A 23667-nucleotide genomic window follows, 5' to 3' on the forward strand; every position below is an offset into this window, starting at 1 on the left:
TGGGAATGGGCTCTCTGAGCTGCCCACGGCCGCACGGCGGGTAGGTGGCCAGGATCCCAGAGCTCGGGCGGCAGCCCCCACCTCCACCCCCGCTCCTGTGACTGCACGGGCCCCTCTGAACAAGGAGGAGCCCTGCTCAAGTGTCTGCTCCCTGGGGTAGGGGAGTCCCCCGGCAGGGAGCAGTCTGGGGTGATGGGGAAACCTACTGGGAAAAGCAGCGTGGTTGAGGGGACAAGCCCTCGCAAGTCCTGCTGGGAACCCTGCTGCCCCGCGGGCTGCGCCCAGGAGCCCCCCGGGAGAGGGATGCTCACGGCCAGGGCTGTGCGCTGGAGGAAGCGGCCCCTGCCGGAGGAGGGAACCCCGTTCCCGCCCTTGGCCCGAGGCACCGGAGCCCGTCCTTGCACTTCCCGGGCCGGACACCCGAGGGCGCCAGAGCGCCGCCCGGGCCGGGACCTCCGGGGGCCAAGGCGGCTGCGCGGGCCCTGGGGCAGCAGGTGCGTCCGCCGCGCGCCCACCTGCCCGCGCGCCCCCCTGGCCCGCCGAAGAGACTGTTGAAGAGAATGTTTTGTGTCCAGTTGTAACGCTCTGTTAAAACTGAGAACGGGGGTAAATAGAAAGAGGGAAAAATCATCCCTTTTCAACCCCCCCTGGGCAGGCACCGTTGGGTTTCTTTCTAGATGTCCCCGGACACGCGCGGCCGCGGTCAGGCTCTCACGAGGGTCTCAATCTCGATTCTCAGTGAACACGCACGAGCACCTTCCCGTGCTGCTTCTCAGCTCGTAAACATGACCCGTGACGACACGGATCCTTCTAGCGGTTGGTTCGAGCGGGTGGCACCGGCCTTCCCGCGCGCGCAGGAGGGGCAGGAAAGCCCGGCCTCGTCTGCACTCCCGCTGCCGCACGACCCCCGCCGTCCACGTGGCTCGGGCGTCCAGCACGTTGGGTTGTTTCCGACGTTCAAATGCGCGCGCGTGCTCGCACCGCGCGGGGCCTCCCAGAAGGACGCGCCCGGAGCCGACCTCCTTGCTGACGTCTCTGGGCATTTCCACGGGGTAACTGTGGGGTCGGGACTAGCAGAGACCCGGGAAGTGTGTGGCGGGGCGCGATCAGGGCTGTTGGTATCACGGCGGAGCATCCTCCAGAGAAGCCCGACCCTTCCCGTTCCCACCTGCCGCCGAGCTCACTGTTCCCCAAGCTCCTCCCCACGCCAAAATTTCTACCAGTTTTAGTCTCTGCCAACTTGATAGGAAAACAATTACATTTCATTGTTCTTCGGAATTGCATCTCCTTGAAAAGAAGTTGAGTTGTTTTTTCACTCACGTATAAGGGCTTTTTGCATTTCTTCTGGAATGAGTAATGTTTCCATATTTTGCTCATGTTTTTATTGGGAAGATTATCATTTTCATATAGGTTCTTAAGATTAGGGGAAAAAGCGCTCTCTCTTTAGCTATTAAGCTATATGCTTTGCAAATATTTGATAAAGGACATTTATTATATAAAAGTACTTTAAAAATGGCTAAGTGTATATATAACACCTCATTTCACCAATCGTCTCTGGATATTTAGGCTTGTTCTGGTGTCTCTGGTTATAAATAATGCAGCAGAGAATGCCTTTTCTTTGAGTGTTTCAGGTAATTTCTTATGATGGAGTTTCGGTGAGTCCTCTGCTGATTAGTCTGACTTCATTTTTTTTTTTTTAAGATTTTATTTATTTGAGAGACAGAGAGTGAGAGAGAGCATGAGAAGGGAGAAGGTCAGAGGGAGAAGCAGACTCCCCGTGGAGCTGGGAGTCCGATGTGGGACTCGATCTTGGAACTCTGGGATCATGATCTGAGCTGAAGGCAGTCGCTGAACCCACTGAGCCACCGAGGCGCCCCTTATTTATTTATTAGATTTTATTTATTTGACAGACAGAGATCACAAGCAGGCAGAGAGGCAGGCAGAGAGAGAGGAGGAAGCAGGCTCCCTGCTGAGCAGAGAGCCCGATGCGGGGCTCAGTCCCAGGACCCTGAGATCATGACCTGAGCTGAAGGCAGAGGCTTAACCCACTGAGCCACCCAGGCGCCCCAAAGATTTATTTATTTATTTGAAAGAGACAGAGAGAGAGAGAGAGCAGGAGCGGGGGGGAGGGGCAGAGGGACAAGGTGACTCCCCGCTGAGTGTGGCAATCCCAGGGGCTTGATCCCAAACCCTGAGATCAGGATCTGAGCAAAAGTCAGGTGCCTTAAAGATAGAAACGCAGTGATCCGAAGGGGCACGTGCACCCGAATGTTCATAGCAGCAATGTCCACAATAGCCAAACTATGGAAAGAACCTAGATGTCCATCAACAGATGAATGGATAAAGAAGATGTGGTATATATACACAATGGAATACTATGCAGCCATCAAAAGAAATGAAATCTTGCCATTTGCAGTGACGTGGATGGAACAAGAGGGTATTACGCTGAGTGAAATAAGTCAATCAGAGAAAGACAATTATCATATGATCTCCCTGATATGAGGAAGTTGAGAGGCAGAGTGGGGGGTTTGAGGGGTCAGGAAGGAAAAAATGAAATAAGATGAATCGGGAGGGAGACAAACCGTAAGACACTCTTAATGCCACAAAACAAACTGAGAGTTGCTGGGGGGAGGGGGAGTATGGAGAGGGGGGTGGGGTGATGGACATTGGGGAGGGTATGTGCTATGGTGAGTGCTGTGAAGTGTGTAAACCTGGCGATTCACAGACCTCTACCCCTGGGACAAATAATACATTATATGTTAATAAAATTTTTTTAAAAAGGAAGTCAGGTGCTTAAGTGAGTGATTCACCCAGGCGCCCCACTAGCCTGACTTTAAATTCATGAGCACGGGGTGCCTGGGTGGCTCAGTGGGTTAAGCCTCTGCCTTCAGTTAAGGTCATGATCTCAGGGTCCTGGGACTGAGCCCCGCATCGGGCTCTCTGCTCAGCGGGGAGCCTGCTTCTCCCTCTCCCTCTGCCACTCCCCCCACCTTGTGCTCTCTCTCAAATAAATAAACAAAATTTAAAAAAACAGAGAGAGAAATTCTATCTAGTGGAAATGAGAGGAAGTCCCACTGCAGGTAGAAACTGAAACTCGAGGAAACGCTGGGTCCGGGAGGTCTGGAGTCAAGACTTCTGGAACCCGCAGGGACTCCATGGGGACTTCACGTTGGCACTGTGGGCACTGGGGAGCCGGCGGGTTTGAGCCCGAGAGAGAAGAGCCCACGCTTCCTGTGGGCTCCCTGTTTGAGGTCTTTCCCCCTTCATATCTTTGTCCTCTCCTTATCTGCCTGTTTCCCTCAGCTGCCCGGGCCCCTCTGTGGCCACAAGTAACCCGCTCAGGCCTCTGCCTTTTCCGTGCCCCCGCCCTCACCAGCTCACAGGCCAGCACCGGGAGGGGGTGAGCCGGACCCTGCCTCCCTGCAGCCCCAGCGCCACATGCCCTTATCCTGTCGCCAAGGAGCACGGCTGGAGAGGGATCTGGAGGGGAAGGTGCTCCCCGCCCCCGGCCCCTGGAGTGACCTTGGGGGGGACTGTCCTCCCCTCCCCCTCTGGGGCCAGGCTGCAGGCCCTCACAATCCTTGCGCTGGTTCTCCGTGCTTAGTACCAGTCAGTGCCAGCTGGCAGCTCTGGCGGAAGACCGAGGCGGCACGAATATGGGGGAGGGGAGGAAGTGGGCAGGGGCCAAGGGGAATGGGGGCCAGGATCCGAGAAGGTGTAGCCGGAAGCCGGGTGCCCAACATGGGGGTCCCACAGCATGAGGGAAAGGTTCAACCGATGAGTCTGAGGGCTTCAGGAGCAAGAGAGGGAACATCAGGCCCCCAGGCCCCCAGGCCCCCAGTCTGGCCCTCCTGCCCTCCCCCTGTGCAAATCTAATCTTCTCCTCACCACCCACTTTCCTCCACTGCCATCCCCTGACGCTGTCCCTAGCTAATTTGTCTTGGTCCCTTTAAGAGCTGCCTGGGAACTGGGGCACTGGAGGGGGCTGGCAGGGCCCCCACCCCCTCCCCCTGCCATGCCCGCCTCTGCTCCGCCCCTGCCCCATACAGACTCTGCTGGAAGTCTTGGACGCCCAGGGTTAGGGTCTCCACTGCTGGGCTGGGGGTAAGGCTGGACAGTGGTGGGGAAGGGGGACCGTGGTCCCCGGGGGAGGGGATGGGAGGGTGGGATGCCAGTTTCCTAGGACTCTGGGCACAGAGTATCTGTGCCAACTTCAGTGGATAACATAGGGGATCCTTCCGGGGGGTCCTCCGGCCTCAGGCTGGGGGTAGGGCAGCTCCGGGGGTCTTGAGGGGCAGAGCCTGGGGGGCAGGATCCCTGTGTCTCCTCACCCTCCTCTCCCCCATCTCATTTTCCTGGGACCCTCCTGGGATAAACTCCATCAGCCATTTGTCCCTCCTGCAATTAAAGATGTGGGACCCTGGCACCCCCATCTTCCCACAGGTGGGGAAACTGAGGCTAGGCAAGCCAGAGGACATGGAACGGTGCGTACGTTAGCAGGAGAGATGGGGATTAGGCTGTGGAGAGCTTCTCCCTCCTTCTCCACCTGGAAGAAGAGGACACAAGGCACTGGGTGTCCAGCTCGCCCCAGGACAGTTCCAACCACAGCCCGAGACTACGTCCCCGCTGCATCACCGGGACAGCCTAGCTCCTTCCTGGAATTCTGATTCAAGGCCAGGAGAGGCTCCCCGAAGCCCACCTGCGTGGGGGTGAAGTAAGGCAGGGGAGGCTGGCAGCCTCCCTCCACTCTGCTTCCTTGGAGTAGTTCAGAAATGTGGCCCTTAAGATTCTGTTCCGGGAATGGCACCCAGTTCCCCTAGAGGGGAAGGAGCTGGGGGAAAGACCCAGGGACACTCCCAGGCAGGAAGTCCTTCTGCAGTCCGACCTCTTCCTTCCTCTTGCGCCACTAGCTCAGCTGCCTCGACCCCGCCACCTTGATTTCCAGTCACGCCTTCCCCCGCTCCCATGCGCCCCATCCAGGGGCAGAAGAGCCTGGACAAGTGGGCACTCTCTGAGGCCCCAAGGCCAAGGGGCCGCCAGCAGCGGGAAAGGGACCGTGGGGGGCAGTGATGGAGCTTGGCTCAGAGTCCACTTCTGCTTTCAGCACAAGCCCGGCCCAAGCGGCCCCTCCCCAGACGGAAACGCTCATTCACCACCCGAACCCAGTCCCGAGTGGGAGCCAGACTTGGCCTCTGAAAGCCCGGCCTGGGGCCGGCACCAGCACACTCACTTCCTTCTTCTTAGAAACACTATAAAGTCTAGAAATGAGCCAAACTGCTCCCACGTAGGCTGGAAAGCCATCATCTCACCTATGTGAATCAGAGAGAGCAAGAACGCTGCCCGGGGTCGCACAGCCAGTCTGAGGCAGCCCAGCCTGGGACCCAGGGCTCCGGCTCCCTGGCCCCCTGGTGCCTGCTTTATGGTCCTCCCCCAGGCCCAGAGAGGCCAGCCCCGAAGGAGCGTTGTCAACTGCTCCTGTTACCAGTGAGGAAGCTTAGGTCCAGGGGGGACAGGAGAGCAGGGCGGGGTACAGGGGTACTCAGTTCCGGGGCCGGGAGCAGACACAGGCCCAGGTTCAAAGCTTCCAGCCAGAACCCTGCTCGCCCCTTCAGAGGTGGGAAAGACTCCAGCTCAGGCTTGTCTCTGTTTTATCCGCATCTGGTCTAGACTTTAGAAAGCCCCTTCTGCAGGAGTCTGCCCTCCTTCATCTTATAGCATCGCCCTTCTCCCCCTGACAGGTCTCAGGGGGCTGGCCAAAGAAGGCTGTGGCACCAACCTGAGCGTGGCGGTGGACCCCTTCCCGGGGGACTCGGGATACTAAGAACAGAAGAGGGCTTCTGAGACCCAGCCTCTCAGCTAATTTGCCCAGATATCTGTGTGTTCACTTGCCTCCTCCTTGGCAAACTCCGTTTGCATGGGGTCGAGCTGGCTGGCAGCTGGCTGGGACCCCCTCCTACATAGATGCAGTTCCCAGAGAAGAGCTAAACCCAGAGAAACTGACCACAGGAAAGAATTTGGCACCACATGACCCCTGAACCCAGCTGGGGGACATCTGTGAGGTGATGCCTGCTGGACAGGGGGAGAAGGAGCTGAGCAAGGCCCCCCCCAGGGGCTAGTGGTCCCCTCCTGCCTACCCCCCACAGCTGGAGCCCCGCCTCCCCCACACATGTGGATCCGTGAGCCGCAGAAGGTGGGGCGCAGGGGGACACGGGTAGGAGGAGGAAGAATATGGGGAGATTCTAGTCCCTCCCACTTAGAGATGCGGTCGCCATGGTGACTGAGGACCAGTGAAGCGGGATGGGGTTGAGGATGGGGGGCGGGGGCGTGGCAGGGACGGAGGCACTGGGAGACAGGAACTGCCGGGCATTCCAGGGGGAGGGAAGCACGGTGCATCCCCCAGCTCCAGGTAAGGAAGCGGGAGAACTGAAGGGAGGGGGCGGGCCATTGTCTGATGCTGGCTCTGCCCTGAGGAGGGGGCAGACAGAGGGGTCGGGCCATTGTGTGCGCTACGCTGCTCAGCCTTCCAGCACAGTCAGATTGGAGGAGGAAGCCTAGGAGGCCCCGGGGTAAAGGCTTAGGAGGGTCGGGCTGGGCGGGTGGCAGGAAGGCTGAGAGACAGTGTGGGCGGGAAGAGGCAGGGGAGGCTGGGGGAGCGGAAGCCGGGAGCATCCCTAGTGCCTGACACACAGTAGGCTGTTCTGCATAAGTTGACTTGACTGGGCTGTGATCATAAAAAGAGGGCAACAAGGGACAGGGCAGGTGGGACGGAGGAAGGGGAGCCAGGAGGCTGGTGTTCCCCACGATTGGGCTCTTCTGGGGCTGCCCCTGAGGCTGGAAGGGAGAGGGGCTAGGGGACATTGGACCTGCTGGGTCATTGGCAAAGCCTTTCTCCCCACTCCTGGAGCCCCTCTCAGTGAGGTATCCATGTGCCCTGGGGCACTGAAGAGACAAAGTGCCCCAGAGTTCTCTGGTGAGCGCAGGATGGGGAGGGGAGGAGGGTAGGGGTGCGGGGGGGTGAGCACAGGGTAGGGGTGCAGGGGGTAAGCACAGGGTAGGGGTGCGGGGGGTGAGCACAGGGTAGGGGTGCGGGGGGTGAGCACAGGGTAGGGGTGTGGGGGGGTGAGCACAGGGTAGGCGTATACAGGGGTGAGTATGGGGTAGAGGTGCAGGGCGTGAACAGAAGGTAGGGGTACGAGGGATGACCATGGGGTAAAGATGCAGGGGAGGTGAACATGGGGTAGGGGTCCAGGGAAGGTGAGTACAGGATAGGGGTCCAAGGGGATGAACACAGGGTAGGGGTGTGGTGGGGTGAGCGTGGGGTAGGGGTCGGGGGGGTGAGCATGGAGTAGGGGTGCAGAGGTGAGCACAGGGTAGGGTGGAGAATGACACCTCCATCTCCCCTCCCACCTCTAATCCCCACAGCTAGATCTCCACCCTGGGCCAGAAAGCTTGGCAGGAAGGGTCTGCTGTTTGATGTGACCGAGGGACCGTGGGGGAGGAGTCCCCAGAGGAGGTGGACCCTGGGGTGGGGGACACGGCTGAACTCAGCATTGCTGCTACTGGGGGGTGCCCAGGCTGGGGAGAGAGGAGCCAGAGGACCCCCCCCCTCATTGGGGCTATGCAACATCACAGCCCCTCAGGCCTTGTCCCTGAACACCTGACCCCTTCTTGCCACCCCTCACCTGCACAACCCTCCCAAGACTTCCCCTGCTGGGCCCTGGTTTCTTCACTGGGACAGGCAGGAGGGAGGTGGGGCCCTGCCGGCGGGGAGCTCGAGGCTGTGGGCAGGACTTGCTACGATGCCTGCCGGCCTGGTGCAGAGGGAGACGTGAGGCGGTCCCCATCAGAAACCATCAGCCGCCTTCAGGAGGCCCCCGGAGAGCCGCAGACCTGGCCCTTCTGAATGCGGGCTCCTGCGACCGCCCAGGCCACGTGCCCTTGACCCCGGCGGATGGGGGGCTCCCCAGCTACAGCGGGCGTTGGTGCGCTGTGGAGTCTGACTCCAGGCCTCCCATGCAAGAGGGGCAGTGGCGGGGCGGGGTGCAGTGCCCTTCCTCCTGGTCTGGGTCTTCCTGCGACCTTGATGGCCCTCCTGGGTGTGGGGCTCCTGCCGGCCAGAGAAGTTTCTGTTCCCTCTTGCGTTGGGAGTCCCCTGAGATACGCGCTCTCAGCCAGGAGAGCCTGAGCAGGCTGCACGCACCCTCCCAGCTGTCTTCCCCGCCCAAGTGGCTCTGAGCTAAGGGAGGACAGCGGGAGTAAGTGCTCCCCAGACACTGGGTGGGTGGCCTACGGATTCAGATCTGAGTCTAACTTGGCTTCTCCCTGGGGAGCCTCCCCGAGCCTCACTTGCCTCACCTGGGAAATGGGACTGCCATGGTAGCCGGCTGCAGAAGTTCTCAGCAGACCAGAGCTCAATAGCACAAACTATTTGTGTTGGCTGGAGGGGCTGGGAAAGACCGCCCCGGGCCAGAAGGAAAATTCCTGGGTCCCTGGGGAAGAAGGAGCTAAGCCCAGTGTGTTGAATCAAACACTTCCAGAGGCAGGAGCAGGGCGTCGGGCTGAGAGCGTGGGCTGGAGCTGCTTCCCCCACCTCCCCCACCTGCCCCCACCAGAACTCCTCCCTGTGACCCAGATAAGCCAAATCGGCTGGAGCAGAGAGGCCCAGGGCCAGGGCAGGTCCCAATCTGGGCTGGGAGGTGGGGAGGCACAGAAGGTGGGGTCCAGGTGGGAGTTTTCCAGGGTCCTGGGAGTCTGAAAGACTTTCTCTAGTGGCTTGCTGCCCCTTCCCCAGCTTCTCGCAAGGACCTGGCCACCAACCTCTGTGACAGTTGTCTGGAGGGGCCTGGCTGAGACCAACCCCGAGGAGAATGGAAGAGAAATGGGAGCAGAGGGACAAGGAAAGAGGGCTGGGGTGCCCAAGAGGAAATTCTAGGGAGTGACCTGGGCTGTGTTGTGGCCAGAGGGCTGGCAGGACAGGAAGGACTCTCCGCCCGAGGAACGGGCGTCTGAGAAGGAGTTGGGTCGCGGGTCGGAGTCAGGTCAGCCCAGGGATGGCCGTGCTCTTAACCCAGCAGCCAGCCAGCCTCGGGCTGAGCAGGCCGGAAACTCCCCACTTCATAGGCTGTGAGCCCTTGGTGCGAGATGTGTCATTAACTCTGCGTTATGAGGCTCCCCCGGGGGCCTCCAGGGGCAGGTGAGCTATGGGGGGGTTGGGCGCCCCAGCAGTGTGTCCCAGAGATGTGACTGCAGACGGGACATGCTCTGGGCCACCCAGCCTGTGCTGCCCCAAAGGGGACGGAGACCAGGCTGCAGAGGGACTGGGTCGGCACAGCTGCGGGTAAGAGCCGGAGGCTCAGCTGGAAGTGGGGATCTGGGGGTCAGCCAGCTGCAGGCCCGTCCAGGCCCCCAGCCAGGAGGAGACCTCATCTTGTGGGCGAGCCGAAAGAGGAACAGCGAAGCCCGGGTCATGGCTCCCAGCTGGGAGGGCTCGAGCAAGAGAAGTCAGTCCTGGTCTGGTCAGATGGGATGTGGCATTACAGAGGGCAGAGGGGTGGCTGACATGACCCAGAAACTTTCTGGCCTTTTCAGCTTTCTGGATGGACAGGGAGAGAGAGGAGGGGCGACAGAGACGAGTCTCCTTTCTTTGCCTGCCCCACCCCCACCCCACTTCCGCTCAAGCCCAAGCCAGGGATCTGTCAGGACTCGAGAGGTGGAAATTCTGGTTTTCCAGAACTCCCAGGGCTGGCTCCGGCACTATGGGCACCTGGACGGCTGCGCTCCCGGCCCAGCCGGGCTAAGGCCTCTGTCCCCTGCCTCCAGGGCCTGGGGAGCCCCTCCACCCCAGAGTCCGGGTCACCCGGGTTTCTGCGCTATGGCTAGCTCAAGGGTATGCAGGAAGGGGCGGGTGGCTGGGGGTGGACCATCCTGGGGACACAGATGCAGCGACCCGGGGAGACAGACTCCAGGGAGAGGGTCGGCTGCGGATGCTCCGGCAGTGCCCGGAGCCTGCTGGGCTCCTCATCACCTCCCTGCAAGGAGAGGGCCAGGTAGGTCTGCGCATCAAACACCTGCAGACCCGCGCCTGGCTGGGCCGAGGGGAGAGGTCAGAGCAGGCCCGCCCGGGTCATCCGAGGCCAGGGGTGAAGGCGCAGCCCCAGGGTATGCGCTGATCTGAAAGCGCGGGGAGAGACCCGTCCGATTCACCTCTATTTTAAGTGTGGGAATCTGCTCTCCAGAACCTCCCCTTCCGGGGGCCAGGCAGGGCTTTGGGGTCTGGACTATGGGGAAGGGAAGGAAAGGAGGAGACAGCAAGAAGGACTTCCTGAGAGTAAGGAGAGCAAAGACAGAGCGGGGCCAGTGGTGGCCGGAGGTCAGGACGACGGCCTGACGGCAGGACTTGGACCCAAAGGGCAGCGCGAGGCAGCGGGCGGGCGCCTGTGGGTGATGGAAGTGAGACTCTGCGGGCACCCTGCAAAGGAAGCTGTATCCTCCCCGGCACCCCCACCCCCCACTTCTGCTGCCTGGGGCTCTCCCATTGGTCCCCAGGGGGGGATGTGGTAAGGATGGCTCACGCTGAGTGCCCGGGCGCCTGTTTCCCCAGAGCCATCTGGTGACAGCTTCACGCTGAGCATGGCCCTCCCAGCCCCGGGCCGGGACCCCTGGAGCCTCCTGGGCCTTCTCCTCTCCCAGCTGTTCCTGGCTGTGCCGCTACCGCTGACCGCAGGGGGCGGAGGGCAGGAGCCCTTGCCCAGGATCACGTACCACGCAGGTAAGTGTCTGAGGGCCGGATGGGGCTGAACTGGAGGGGCAGAGGAGGACAGAGACCAAGGGAGAGGGGGAGGCAAGGGACAGGGTGAGGAGGGGAGATTGTGGTCTCACAGCGCCAGAGACTGAGGAAGGAGTGAAGAAACCGTATGGCGAAAGACTGAGGGACAGGAGGGACCGGGGCACCTCTCGGAGGAGGTGGTTTTTCCTTCCGTCCTCACCGGGCCTGGTCCTCAAGCTGGGCACTTCAGACCCTAACCGCTTTCACACCCCCCCCAAACCAAGGCCCATGCTAGAAGGTTATCCGTGGACCTGGCAGCCCAGGACATGGCAGGCACGTGACCACCACACAGACCATGCTGGACCACGCCGTGTCCAGTGCCGTGGACCCCAGGAATAAGAGAATCAGGGCGGCCTGCTGGGGTCCAGGCCCTGGGACGCTATCGGCTGGTTTCTTTTTCTTTCTTTCTTTCTTTTTTTTAAGATTTTATTTATTTGACAGAGAGAGAGAGAGAGATCACAAGCAGGCAGAGAGGCAGGCAGAGAGGGAGGAGGAAGCAGGCTCCCCGCTGAGCAGAGAACCCAGGACCCTGGGATCATGACCTGAGCTGAAGGCAGAGGCTTTAACCCACTGAGCCACCCAGGTGCCCCTGTTGGCTGGTGTCTTGCTGAGGCTGTGGGGGCCCATGTTCCTCCCACTTCCAGGGAGAAGGTCCAGGAAGGATGCCCTTCCTGGAACCAGCTTGCTTCCCCCGCCCAGGTGACATCCAACCATGCCAACAGGGGCCTCTGAAGACATATGGTCCCTTCTGCTCAGCCTCTGGCTGTGATTCTAGTGGCTGAAGTTTCCTGCTAGAGGAGAGGAAGGGGGGTTGGCAAGTGTGACCCTACAACCCACAGCTACCCCGACACACCATCCCATGTGGCTCACAGTATCTTCTTGTCTGTCCCTCTGCCTTCTGCTCCCCCTGCTCCTCCCTGGGGAGGATCAGGGCATCCTTACCCTGCCCCCAGCGCCCGCCAGCCCTGGAAGAATGTCCATGTGCCTTGCTCGATTTCCTGTCCCTTTGTCAATCTCTTGGGTGCAGCCACCTTCCCCCAGTCCCAGATTGTCATTAGCCTGTCTCTGGCAGCCTCTTCTCTCCCCTATGGGCTCAACAAGGGGAGCCGCTGATGGAGAGCAGGTCCAGCTTCCAAGGCCCGGGAAGCACATTCTGCCAACCCTTCTCCCCACCCCCCCACCTTGAGCTCAGGAATCATCTGCCTGCCCAGCCACCCCTCATCATTCACCCCTTCTCATCACTTCCCAACAGGGGAGGGACGCAGGGATCTCAGCCTCTTCCACCAGAAGGGCCTCCGGGATTTCGACACCCTGCTCCTGAGCGATGACGGAGGCACTCTCTATGTGGGGGCTCGAGAGGCCATTCTGGCCTTGGATATCCAGGACCCAGGGATGCCCAAGCTGAAGAACATGGTGAGGAGGCCGGGGATGAAGGGTGCTGGCCTGGTGCGTGGGGGTACGGGCAGCTGCTGGGGGCCTGGACTGCCCACGCATGACTCACTGCGCAAGCGCTGTCCACTCTAACCCCTGGCGCTTAGCCATTCCCGACGCAGGTATCTGGTCTGCAGAGCAGATAAGAAACACCACGGTGGCCTCACTGCTTGCTAGTACCATGCACCCTGGCCAAATAACATTAATTGCTAAAATGGCTGATATGGAAATCATTGACACTGAAGGAAGCGTGGACTGGAGTTCTATCAATAGTACGATGTCCACCCGCCGGCAGAAATCCCCAAAGCTTCCGTGTGAAGTCATAGTCACCCTCCTGCCGGGAACACTGTGAGGAGGACAGGGGGAAGGAAGGAGGGACGGAGCTGAGGGTCTCTGAGCGTCTCCCTTGTCTCCCTCGATGCGTCTCTCAGGCTGTGGTCTCTGGGCCACCTGTGCGTACGGGATGCTGGTTGAAAATGCAGATTCTCTGAGGTGTGAGCTAGGAACTGACATTTTAAACAAGTTCCCCAGGAAACGTGTGGTTTGTCGACTGCCGCTCTGCCTAGCCTGCTGGGTATTGGGTACTTTCCATATGACCCTGGTTGTGCCCTCCGGAAGCCTGTGCAATGGACTAGGACCCCTCACCCAGGGAGTGGCTGAGCCTGGATTCAAACTCGGGTCTCATTCCACAGGCTGGGTTCTCCAGTAGAGCCGCACCCTCCTGAACACCGGCATCCTTCGGGCAATAGCCAAGGTCAAGGGCTGGTGTTATTATAGCTCATCAGTGTGCACTGACCACAGTGCGTGCTGGTAGATTCAAAGCGGACCCGAGGAGAGGACAGCGGGTCAAAGCTAGAGCAGAAGACCTCACTGTCCTCTCCCTCCTGACCCCTACCGCTGCAGATCCCCTGGCCGGCCAGTGACCGGAAAAAGAGTGAGTGCGCCTTTAAGAAGAAGAGCAATGAGGTGAGTGGAGGTGGGGGTGTAGGGACACTGGATGGGGAACCCCCGAGTCCCCAGAGCATCACTGGATGACATCTGGTTGGGCAGGCAGTGGAGGAGACTTCTTTCCTAGGCGATCGCCTGAATCACGTTCTGTGAAGATGTCCAGGGACCCCCCCCCCGCAATTCTGGGCCCTCTCCCCACCAGGAAGTGGGGGGGCAGCCCGTGGGGCCCAAGCGTGTGGGGCAAGTGGCCAGACATCCGGATTCTCTGTCTCCCCAGACACAGTGCTTCAACTTTATCCGTGTCCTGGTCTCTTTCAACGCCACCCATCTGTACACCTGCGGTACCTTTGCCTTCAGCCCTGCTTGTACCTTCATTGTGAGTTACGGGGCACCAGTGCCCAGACCTGAGCATCCCTTCTCACACCTACACCCCGCCCCTGCCCCCGCAAACCCCCCCCCTGCTCTGGAAAACTCTGCTCTTCTGGATGCGGGACCCTTGTGAGCTTCTTGGCCCCAGTTCCCCTCCACATCCCTCTCCCTTCCACACGCCCCTCATTTCCCAGACATGAGACTCTGGCGTTCTGGCCCCCAGCCTCTCCCCCCCTTTAGGAACTCCGAGATTCCGAACTGTTGCCCATCTCCGAGGACAAGGTTGTGGAGGGGAAAGGCCAGAGCCCCTTTGATCCTGCCCATAAGCACACCGCTGTCTTGACAGGTGAGTATCAGGTTCCCAGTAGGGGCTTTCCCGGGTCATTCTGTGAAATATGGAAGCTGACAGTTTCCTGAAAGGCAGGGGACAGAGGGAGGGGAAGCCAGGAGCCTCAGAGCACTAGATTGGAGGGGCACTCAGCACCCCAACCACCAGCTCCCCAACCGCAAAGGAGGTGGGGGGAGAGGCAGAGAGAGGTTCGTTCACATAGGCGGCGGGGGGGGCCTGGGAAGGGTCTTGGGCAGAGAAGAGGCCTGAGGCTCAGCCACTTGTCCATAGATTATAGAGACCTCACTGTCTGCGCCCTCCCATACACAAACCACAACAGGCTCCCCACCCTGGCTTCTTGGAGGAGGTGGCCTTTGGTTTTTAGTGGGACCTCAGAAGCTGGGGTAGACGCACTGGGAAGATGTTCCAGAAGGAGAAGAGTGGGACCAAGGCGTGGAAGCAGAAAGCTCCGCCAACTCTGGGGAGGAAAGAGGGATCCTTTCTGGTAGGGGGTTCAGCTGGGCACGCAAGGGAGCAGGCAGGGAAGGGCTGGACAAGGCCAGCACGCAGAAGGACGACGGAGGGGGGCTCCACCCTGCCGCAGGAGGCCCTAACAAGGGTGCTCAGTGGGGTCTACCAGCTGGGCTGTGGGCGCCCCAGGAAGCTGCATCCTCCAACGAGGATGCCTCCCGCCCTCTCCCCTAGATGGGATGCTCTATTCTGGCACCATGAACAACTTCCTGGGCAGCGAGCCCATCCTGATCCGCACGCTGGGACCCCAGCCCGTCCTCAAGACCGACAATTTCCTCCGCTGGCTGCAGCGTAAGGACCCGAGCCCTCAGCCCAGGTCTGGCTCTGCCCTGAGCGCGGAGACCCAGCCCGAGAGCCGCGGTTCCCGCACTCCGCGGTCCTCTGTGCCAGGAGGCCTGTTCGGGGAGGGGGTGCAGTTCCCGCCCCCGTGGCAGGCGCCCCCAGCGCCACCTCCGGCCAGCCGCGGGGCGTCCCGTCGGGCGGCCACCCGCGGCACAACCGGCCCGGGGGTCGCAGTCCTAAGCCTCCCCGCCCCGCCCCGCAGCGGACGCCTCCTTCGTGGCCGCCATCCCTTCCACGCACTTCGTGTACTTCTTCTTCGAGGAGACGGCGAGCGAGTTCGAGTTCTTCGAGAAGCTCCACACGTCGCGGGTGGCCAGAGTCTGCAAGGTCTGGGGCCCGGGCGGGGGGCGGGGCCGGCCGTCGGGGGAGCCACTGGGGAGGTGGCAGAGGCGGGGCCGAGCTCCCAGGGCCCAATGGGAGCGGGACGGGGGCGGGGCTACGGGGCCGAGGCGTCCCTGACTCCGCCCCCGCGGCCCTAGAACGACGTGGGCGGGGACAAGCTGCTGCAGAAGAAGTGGACCACCTTCCTGAAGGCCCAGCTGCTGTGCTCCCAGCCGGGGCAGCTGCCCTTCAACGTCATCCGCCACGCTGTCCTGCTGCCCGCCGCCGCCTCCGTCGAGCCCCGCGTCTACGCGACCTTCAGCTCTCAGTGGTGAGCAGAGCAGTGGGGACACGGGGGCGGCACGCGTGTCGTGGGGCCCAGAGCGTCCACTGCATGCGCTTCACCTAGGAAGGCATGGACCCGGCACTACGTCCCAGGAATCTGACTCATGACCTTCGTGGAGGTGGGAAAATTAGGCTCAGAGAGGTTCTTTCTGCCCGCTTCCAAGAAGGATAGGAGGCTTAACAGAAGGGGAACATTGAGACCAGATAAGGTCAAACCGATGAAATGGGAGTAAAAAAGGAGGACGAGAAGGCAGGGATAGGGTGAGCACATCACAAATGGCTGTCGCTGGCGCAGTGCTGGGAAGCTGGTTACAAATTTAGCTCTGAGCTTCCTAATGGCCAGAGCAAAGAGGGAAACACCATTTCTAGGATAAGAGTAGTCATTGCTTGGAGGCTGGGAAAAGTTCATTGATTTGCTGTGATCTGGCCCCACAGTATTTAGGTGTCTGCTGACCATATGTCAGGTACCAAAGATATCTGCTGTCAGCAGGGGCTGGTATCCGTGGCATCCGGAACTGAGAATATGGGGTGTGCCACAGTCTGGCTAAAGGGAACAAGAGAAACCTGTCTTCACAGACCTGGGCTGAATGAATAAAAATAGTCTCATAGTCAGGCTCTGGTTGGTTGTCTGAGGACCAAGAATCCAGGAGGCCCAAAGGATCACAGCTTCATCATCAGGGGCTGGTTCCATGGCCCCTCCAATGGGTACAGCCCAGCCTGGGCAAGACAGGAAGGAGCCGCCCCAAGACCTGCGCCCAGTTAATTATCCTTAAGGATAATCCTAAGATGAGCCAGAGTGAGGGGCTCTCCTGGCCCTTATCACAGGGGCGGGGGGGGGCAGTAAACTGGGCCCTCCACACTCCTGCCCTCCAGGGCTTTCTCACAGGGGTGGGCCAGGCCTGGAGCTGGTAGAGCAGAGGAGATGACCGTGTCTGCTCTGGTTGTCCCCAGGCAGATCGGTGGGACCAGGAGCTCTGCTGTCTGTGCCTTCTCTCTCAAGGACATCAAGCGTGTCTTTGAGGGGAAGTACAAGGAGTTGAACAAAGAGACGTCACGCTGGACGACTTACGGGGTCCCCGAGATCAGTCCCCGGCCAGGCAGCGTGAGTACCACCCCCCACACCCAGCAGTCCTTCGCCCCACTGATACACACACATCCTGCATATGGAAGCATGATCAGTGTCCAATAAATGTTACCCAGTCCTGTCTGCTCAGGTACACACCTGCTCCCGTGGCCCGCATTCCACAGGTGTCCATGCATCCTACACACAGAGAAGTCCCCCCGCCGCTAAGTGCACCCCAAGTACCCGGGGTATCATGGAGGAGACAAGGGAGCCCCGGCTGTGCCAAGAACTGCCTGGGCATCTGATTCTGCCTTTCTTATTTAACTTCCGCGTTTTGATCAGAGTTGTATACAGATCTACGTGGTCATTTACCAAAAACAGCCCTATGCAGCGTCCTACACTTTTCCCTCTGTAGAGGGACAACCTCTTTTAGCTGAGCTGATACCTTTTGTATTTATCTCCAAATCTCTAACATACTGTTATTGCTCCTTCTTGATGTTTGAGTTTCAGTAGGATCTATCGAATCCCATTCTGGGTGGTGACGATTTCCCTAAGCCCCTCACCCCTACCCAGGCATGTAGGCACTGGCCTGCAGCAGCCAGCAAGAACCGTTTGGGGACATCTCTTTCCAAGCTCATGTGCGCTGACATGATGCCGGTGGCCTGAGACCCGCGGGAATTAGGGCTGCCTGCCCCCTGAACCCTGAACTGTTTTACCAGGACACCACTGCACCCAGCCCTCATCTCTCAACAGAGTTTTATAGTAATTTTGGTTAGATCAGTATTTAGATCAGGACTCATTAACAGCTGAGCCAGGAAGCAGGCCCTGATTACGTTTCCTTTTTGCATAATTTAAAAATTTCCCGAGGGTGTGTAACTATCTTTCTTCTTTTTCTTTCTTTTTTCTTCTTTTACTTTCTTAATTTGCTTTTTCTTTTCTTTTCTTTTTCTTTTTCTCTTTTCACTGCTTTGTTTTCTAAGCTCTTATCATTAATTCTACCCCAAACCCTTCCTCAATAATTTGCATCTCTTCTGAAGACAGATGCATTAGGCATTCTAACAGGTTTGCCTTCATGGAGGTGGTTCCCATGAGCTGCATCCCAGACCAGCCCCCTGCACTGCCGCCATCCTAGAATTTCCCTTCTCGTCCTTCTGGGCATTTCCTTTGTATCTCTCCGTGAAGTTCTCGTGGTTCTGACACCCATGGCTTCCTCTATTTTTTTTTAATTCTTTTCTTTTGTTTTTAAAGATTTTATTTATTTATTTATTTGATGGAGTGAGTGAGAGAGAGAGAACACACATGAACAGGGGCCCATACCTTGTTGAGCAGGGAGTCCGACTGGGGACTTGATCCTAGGACCCTGGGATCCTGATCTGAGCCGAAGGCAGACGCTTAACCGTTTGAGTCCCCCACGTGCCCCAAAATACAGTTTATTTGAATCAAAATCTAAGTAAGATATGTAACTTTGGATTAGCTGTTTTTTTTTTCTTTCTTTCTTTCTTTTTTTAAGATTTTATTTACCTATTTGACAGACAGAGATTGCAAGTAGGCAGAGAGACAGGCAGAGAGACAGAGAGGAGGAAGCAGGCTCCCCGCTGAGCAGAGAGCCTGATGTGGGACTCGATCCCAGGACCCTGAGATCATGACCTGAGCTGAAGGCAGAGGCTTAACCCACTGAGCCACCCAGGCGCCCCTCTTTGTTTTTTTTTTTTTAAAGTTTACTTATTGAAGTAATCTCTACACCCAGCGTGAGGCTAGAACTCGCCCCGTGGGATGGAGAGCAGCACATGATCCCGACGGAGCCCGCTGGGCGCCCCTTGGATTTGTTGTTCTTTTAAGGCTCTTTTAATCTGTACATTCCACCATCTTCTTTTCTCTTGCCATTTGCTTGTCCTGTGGAATTCTTCTCAATCTGGATCTCAGGGCCTCCGGGTCTCTGTGGTGGAGTTGCCGTTGCTCCTGCGCCTCGTTGGAGGCTGGGCCTAGAGACTCTGTCCAATCAGAGCCCCATGGGGGCGTAAGACCGCTTCGGTAGTTCTTTGCTGGGAGAGGGTCTGTTTCCTCTGGGTCATTTAGCTTTTCGTTTTTTTCCCATCAGTTCGTTTTGGTCTCTTTTGTGTTCATGGTTTAACTCACGGGTCTGATGGCCCTGGCCTCTCTGTTCCTGTGAGAAGGGCCCGTGAAGTTCTCCAGAAGCTTCTTCCGTGGACATGACCGCCAGCGGGGGCTCCCCGATGCCCCGCGGAAGGTGGCCTGGCCAGGCGGTATTCTCAGGGGTCCTCCGCATCAGTATCATCAGGTCTTACCTCTGACCTGCAGCCAGTTTTCTGGGGCCCTCTTCCAGCCTTGTGCTTGGAGGGAGACAGCCTGGCTGCTGGCCCTGGAGGGCCAGAGGGCTGGGGGACCATGTCCCCACATGCACTGGTCTCCCCCTGGTCTCTCCCCCTACTTTCAACGTGTGCCTGCTGGCCGTGCCCAAAGACCCTCGGCTTTCTGGTCTCCAGAGAAGGACCCTCCAGTCCTGGGCCTGGGGCCTGCAGGGCCAGCCCCTCCAGCCCTGCGTGTGGGACCCCAGCCTGCCCTCCTGATGCAGCCTCCCCCCACCCCTACTTCCAGAGGTGGCTACCGCCATTCGTGACCTTTAGAGAGTCTGCCTTGTAAGTTAGACCCTTTTGGCTACCCCAGGGCTGGCTTAAGAAAATTATTTCCTTTTTTTCCTGCTCAGTCTTTTGCCATCTTTGTTTGTTTGACTTCCAGCTTTCACCCTGTGTCTGCCTTTGCTCTCCCCCTGCCCCGTCCCCCCACTTTCGGGGTAGGGGGAGGAAGTGAGAGTAGGTGCACGTGCTCCTTCTGGCATCAGAATGAAACACAGATGTTCTTACCTCACGTCACAGATGAGGAAATGGAAGCATGTGGAGGGGGAGTGACATCTGCACAGCGGCAGCTGACGGAGGGGGGCACCGTGAACCGGTGACATGCTGTGCTGTGTGCAGGGCCTGGAATTCAGCAGCCCCAGGGTCCTGAGATGGGGACTGCCTTGAGAGAGGGACCAGTGGGGGTGCCGGAAGGCGACAGTGAGCTTGCGGGGCAGAGAGCACTGACCTGAGGCTCCTACTTCCCCTTGTAGTGCTCCGTGGGCCCCTCCTCCGACAAAGCCTTGACCTTCATGAAGGACCATTTCCTGATGGACGAGCAGGTGGTGGGGACTCCCCTGCTGGTGAAGTCTGGTGTGGAGTACACGAGGCTTGCGGTGGAGACAGCCCAGGGTGCCGACGGGCATAGCCATCTGGTCCTGTACCTGGGCACCGGTGAGTAAAGGCTCCCGATGTCCCGCGGCGACCAAGCGGGGAATTGTGACTCAGGCTGCGGAGGGAAACCGCGGACTCCGTTCACTCCCGCTCTCATTCCACAAACGCTTGCTGAGCACCTGCTATGTGTCTGGCGCCCCGTGGGGCTCTAGGATACGGTGGGATCGCCCGACAGCCCAGTGTCCACCCTGTCTGAGCTTTGAGTCTGGAGGGGGTGACGGACACAGAGCACAGAGGGCTTTGATGGCCGGACCAGGAGCTGTTTGTCTCCCAAAGCCCCATTAGAGCTGTGAAGAAGTGAGCCGGTGGCGGGTGGCGGGTGGCTGGGAGCAGCCAGCGGGGGGACAGTCCTTCAGAAAGTTGGCCGTGAAGGGAAGCGGGGAGGGGAGACTGGAGGAAGGAGGGGGCTCCTGCCATCAGGCTTCTTTTTTTCTTTATCTTTTTTTTTTTTTAAGATTTTATTTATTCACTTGATAGAGATCACAAGTAGGCAGAGAGGCAGGCAGGGAGAGAGAAGAGAAAGCAGGCTTCCTGCTGAGCAAAAAGCCTAATGTGGGGCTTGATCCCAGGACCCTGAGATCACGACCCAAGCTGAAGGCAGAGGCTTTAACCCACTGAGCCACCCAGGTGCCCCCAGGTTTCTTTTTTTTAAGATGGAAAGGTCCTCAGGCTCTAGGAGAGAGGCAGCCGGTGAGGAAGTGAGTGGGTGGGTAAGGGGTGACTGGCAGGTGACGTTGAAGAGCGAGGAGGAAGCTGGAGTCCAGGACGCAGGTGGGGGGCAGCCCCCATGCTGGGATGGGGTGAGGAAGTAGAAGAAGGTAGGGCTGGGAGTGGGCGTCTGGCAGGGAGCAGAGGTTGCTGTCACAGGCAGGTTTTGGTGTTCTGTACAGGAGGAGGACATGGGGTCTGGGGCTGGGGACGAGGGGTGGAAAAGCAGGGAGGTGTGAGGAGAAAGGGCTACATTCAAAAGTCAGTGTGGACGGGACGCCTGGGTGGCTCAGTTGGTTAAGCGGCTGCCTTCGGCTCAGGTCATGATCCCAGCGTCCTGGGATCGAGTCCCGCATCAGGCTCCTTGCTCGGCGGGGAGCCTGCTTCTCCCTCTGCCTCTGTCTGCCTGTGCTCGCTCGTTCTCCCTCTGTCGCTGAAAAATAAATAAAATCTTAAAAAAAAAAAAAAAGTCAGTGTGGAAGGAAGGAGAGAGAGTCAGCGGGGGAACGTGCAAGATTGCCAGGCGTGTGTGTTGAGGGCCTGGTGGGGGTAGATGACCTTGAGCTTCCGTGGAAGAAAGCTACCAGTGCACCGATCCCAGCCACTGTCTCCGCTGCGCGCCTGTTGGGTTCTAGCAGAGAGCAGGACAGACGAAAGCTCGGTGCCTGTGGGACTCATGGAGACAGACAACGCGTGTAGCACATGAGTCACGGACCTAGTGTGTTTTGAGATTAGAAATTGATTTGGAGGGAGGGTGGACCCCCAGCCACAGCCGGGGGGGAGGGTGTGATTTCTAATGACGCGGTCAGCGCGACCTCACTGAGGCCTGTGGAGGAGGGACACACCGCTGAGGGTGGCGGCTGCCGGGGTTTCTGCAGAAGCACGTGGCTGTCCTTGGCCCCAAGTCCCTGGGGGTGTGGGTTGGGTTCTTGCAAAGGAAAGACAGAGGGGCAAGGGGTTCCAAGTCGTTGATAACAGAGTTCCCGTCAGCCCCACGGCATGGAAGGGAGCAGCCTGATGGGCTGTGCTGGGTTCCCTTTGGAGGAGTCTGGAGTCAGAGGCCACGCACGAGGGCCCGTGGAAGAGGTGACAGTCTCCACCGTCTGTCTCTCCACAGCCACAGGGGCCCTCCACAAGGCTGTGGTGAGTGGGGACAGCGGTGCTCATCTGGTGGAGGAGATCCAGCTGTTCCTCGATCCGGAACCTGTCCGCAACCTGCTGCTGGCCCCTGAGCAGGTGGCAAGGGCCCTTCTGACGAGGCGGGGCTGGGGGGCTGGGTCCTTACTGGGGTTGCAGAGGTCACTGTCCCTCTCTTTTCCAGGGCGCAGTGTTTGCAGGCTTCTCAGGGGGCATCTGGAGGATTCCCCGAGCCAACTGCAGCATCTATGAGAGTTGCGTGGACTGTGTCCTGGCCCGGGACCCCCACTGTGCCTGGGACCCCGAGTCCAGAACCTGCCGCCTGGTGCCCAGCCCCATCCCGTGAGTGCCGATCCTGGATGGCAGTGGAGGCTGGGCCACTGGGACCTTCTTACCCAGCGTGTGGGGCACGGTCCCACCCAGGGTCTCCCTCCCGGGGCCAAGGCTCCTCCTGGGGTGGGTTGAAGCGAGGGGTCTTGGAGCTGCCCCAGCCGCCTGGGTTTACCTGCGACTTCTCTGTCCTGACCCCCCACCTCCCTCTCATCCTCCATCCTCTTCCCACTTTGGTCTGTTTCAAGGCCTGAGGTTTGCTCTCTGCCTTCGCAGGAGGTCCTGGAGACAGGACACGGAGCAAGGGAATCCAGGGTGGGCATGTGCCACTGGCCCCATGGGCCGGAGCCACCAGCCCCAGAGCCGTCCCCAAATCAGTGAGTGTGGAACTGGGTGAGGGTGGGGGGAGGCTCAGGCGGCTGCCCCCCAAGCACCCGCTGGCTTGCGAGCCCAGCACCCGACCGGGCGAGGATTTCAGGCCTGGCTTCGGGCGGGAGGATGGGAATTCCAAGCGGGGATTCCGGATTGGGGCTGAAGTCTGTTTTGGTGTCAGAGTTGGAGTCAGATGAACCAAGGTTAGTCTGGGGTCCAGATTGGAGATAGACGAGGGCTCAGCTTTGAGGGTGGGGGCTGAACTGGAAGGTGGAGAGGGGAGTCAGGGTCCAGATGTCCGTAGAGCTTTCCTGCCCTCCTGGTCCCCTGCCCTTAGCCGTATCCCCTTCCTTCATCTCCAGTTAAAGAAGTCCAGGCTGCGCCCAACTCCATCCTGGAGCTCCCCTGCCCCCACCTCTCGGCTTTGGCCTCGTACCGCTGGACTCGAGGTGCGGCCGAGATCCCAGAAGCCTCTTCCGCGGTCTACAACGGCTCCCTGGTGCTGCTGCTGCAGGGCGGTGTAGGAGGCCTGTACCAGTGCTGGGCCACAGAGAACGGCTTCTCTTACCCCGTGGTCTCCTACTGGGTGCACAGCCAGGACCAGCCCCTGGCCCTGGACCCCGAGCTGGCAGGCATCCCCCGGGAGCGTGTGGATGCCCCACTGACCAGGGTTGGGGTTGGGGCTGCTCCGGCTGCCCAGCGGTCCTACTGGCCCCACTTCCTCACAGTCACTGTGCTCCTGGCCTTAGTGCTTTCAGGGGCCCTCCTCCTCCTCCTTGTCTCCCCGCTGGGGGCTCTCCGAGCCCGGGGCAAGGTGCAGGGCTGTGGGACCCTGCCCCCAGGGGAGAAGGCCCCTCTGAGCCGGGAGCAGCACCTCCAGCCTCCCAAGGAATGCAGGACCTCGACCAGCGATGTGGACGCTGACAACAACCACCTGGGCACGGAGGTGGCTTAGGCTCTGGGCAGGGCTGTGGCCATGTAGGGTAGGGTAGGGCGGGGTGCCCAGCTGGGCTGCCTGGGGGACCTGGGGCAGTGTAGCCCCAGGACAGGCAGGAGCACAAAACACCGCCTTCTTGTTGTGCCACTGGTGGTCCTCAGCGGGCCGGACACAGCGGCCTGAACCCCTGTGGGCTGTCCCTCCATCGCGCACTGGGCTCTCTACCGGGCCGTCCCAGACCCGGACCAGACAAGACCTGGAGCCCATCCTTCATCTCCGGCCGTTCCAAGACCTTCCAGAAACATGCTGCTCCAGGAGCCCCTGAGACCCGGGACTGTTCAGGCCCCCGTGGTAATAAACACCGAGGTACGA

The 23667-nt window shown here is 59.5% G+C and overlaps 1 protein-coding gene across 1 annotated transcript; it reads left to right on the top strand.

Moving 5' to 3' along the window:
- The first annotated feature begins 9997 nt into the window (after window positions 1–9997).
- Window positions 9998–23667, top strand: SEMA4A (semaphorin 4A). The gene is made up of 15 exons (XM_032845039.1): window positions 9998–10449; window positions 10601–10768; window positions 12078–12238; window positions 13160–13222; window positions 13482–13580; window positions 13814–13919; window positions 14607–14723; window positions 14977–15101; window positions 15254–15426; window positions 16392–16542; window positions 19631–19811; window positions 21637–21755; window positions 21841–21998; window positions 22263–22363; window positions 22721–23667. The coding sequence occupies exons 2-15, from the start codon at window positions 10630–10632 to the stop codon at window positions 23311–23313; spliced, it is 2286 nt and encodes a 761-aa protein (XP_032700930.1). The 5' UTR covers window positions 9998–10449; window positions 10601–10629; the 3' UTR covers window positions 23314–23667.

The sequence above is a fragment of the Lontra canadensis genome, unplaced genomic scaffold (assembly GCF_010015895.1).
Source record: "Lontra canadensis isolate GAN:19392208 unplaced genomic scaffold, GSC_riverotter_1.0 scaffold160, whole genome shotgun sequence".
NCBI classification, from domain to species: Eukaryota; Metazoa; Chordata; class Mammalia; order Carnivora; family Mustelidae; genus Lontra; species Lontra canadensis.

Bases quoted from the DNA above. Each gene is read 5' to 3' on its own strand.
- SEMA4A (XM_032845039.1), top strand. From the start codon at position 10,630: ATGGCCCTCCCAGCCCCGGGCCGGGACCCCTGGAGCCTCCTGGGCCTT. The intron at 15,427-16,391 runs GTGAGCAGAGCA...GGTTGTCCCCAG, and splicing joins GCGACCTTCAGCTCTCAGTG to GCAGATCGGTGGGACCAGGA. The intron at 22,364-22,720 runs GTGAGTGTGGAA...CTTCATCTCCAG, and splicing joins CCAGAGCCGTCCCCAAATCA to TTAAAGAAGTCCAGGCTGCG.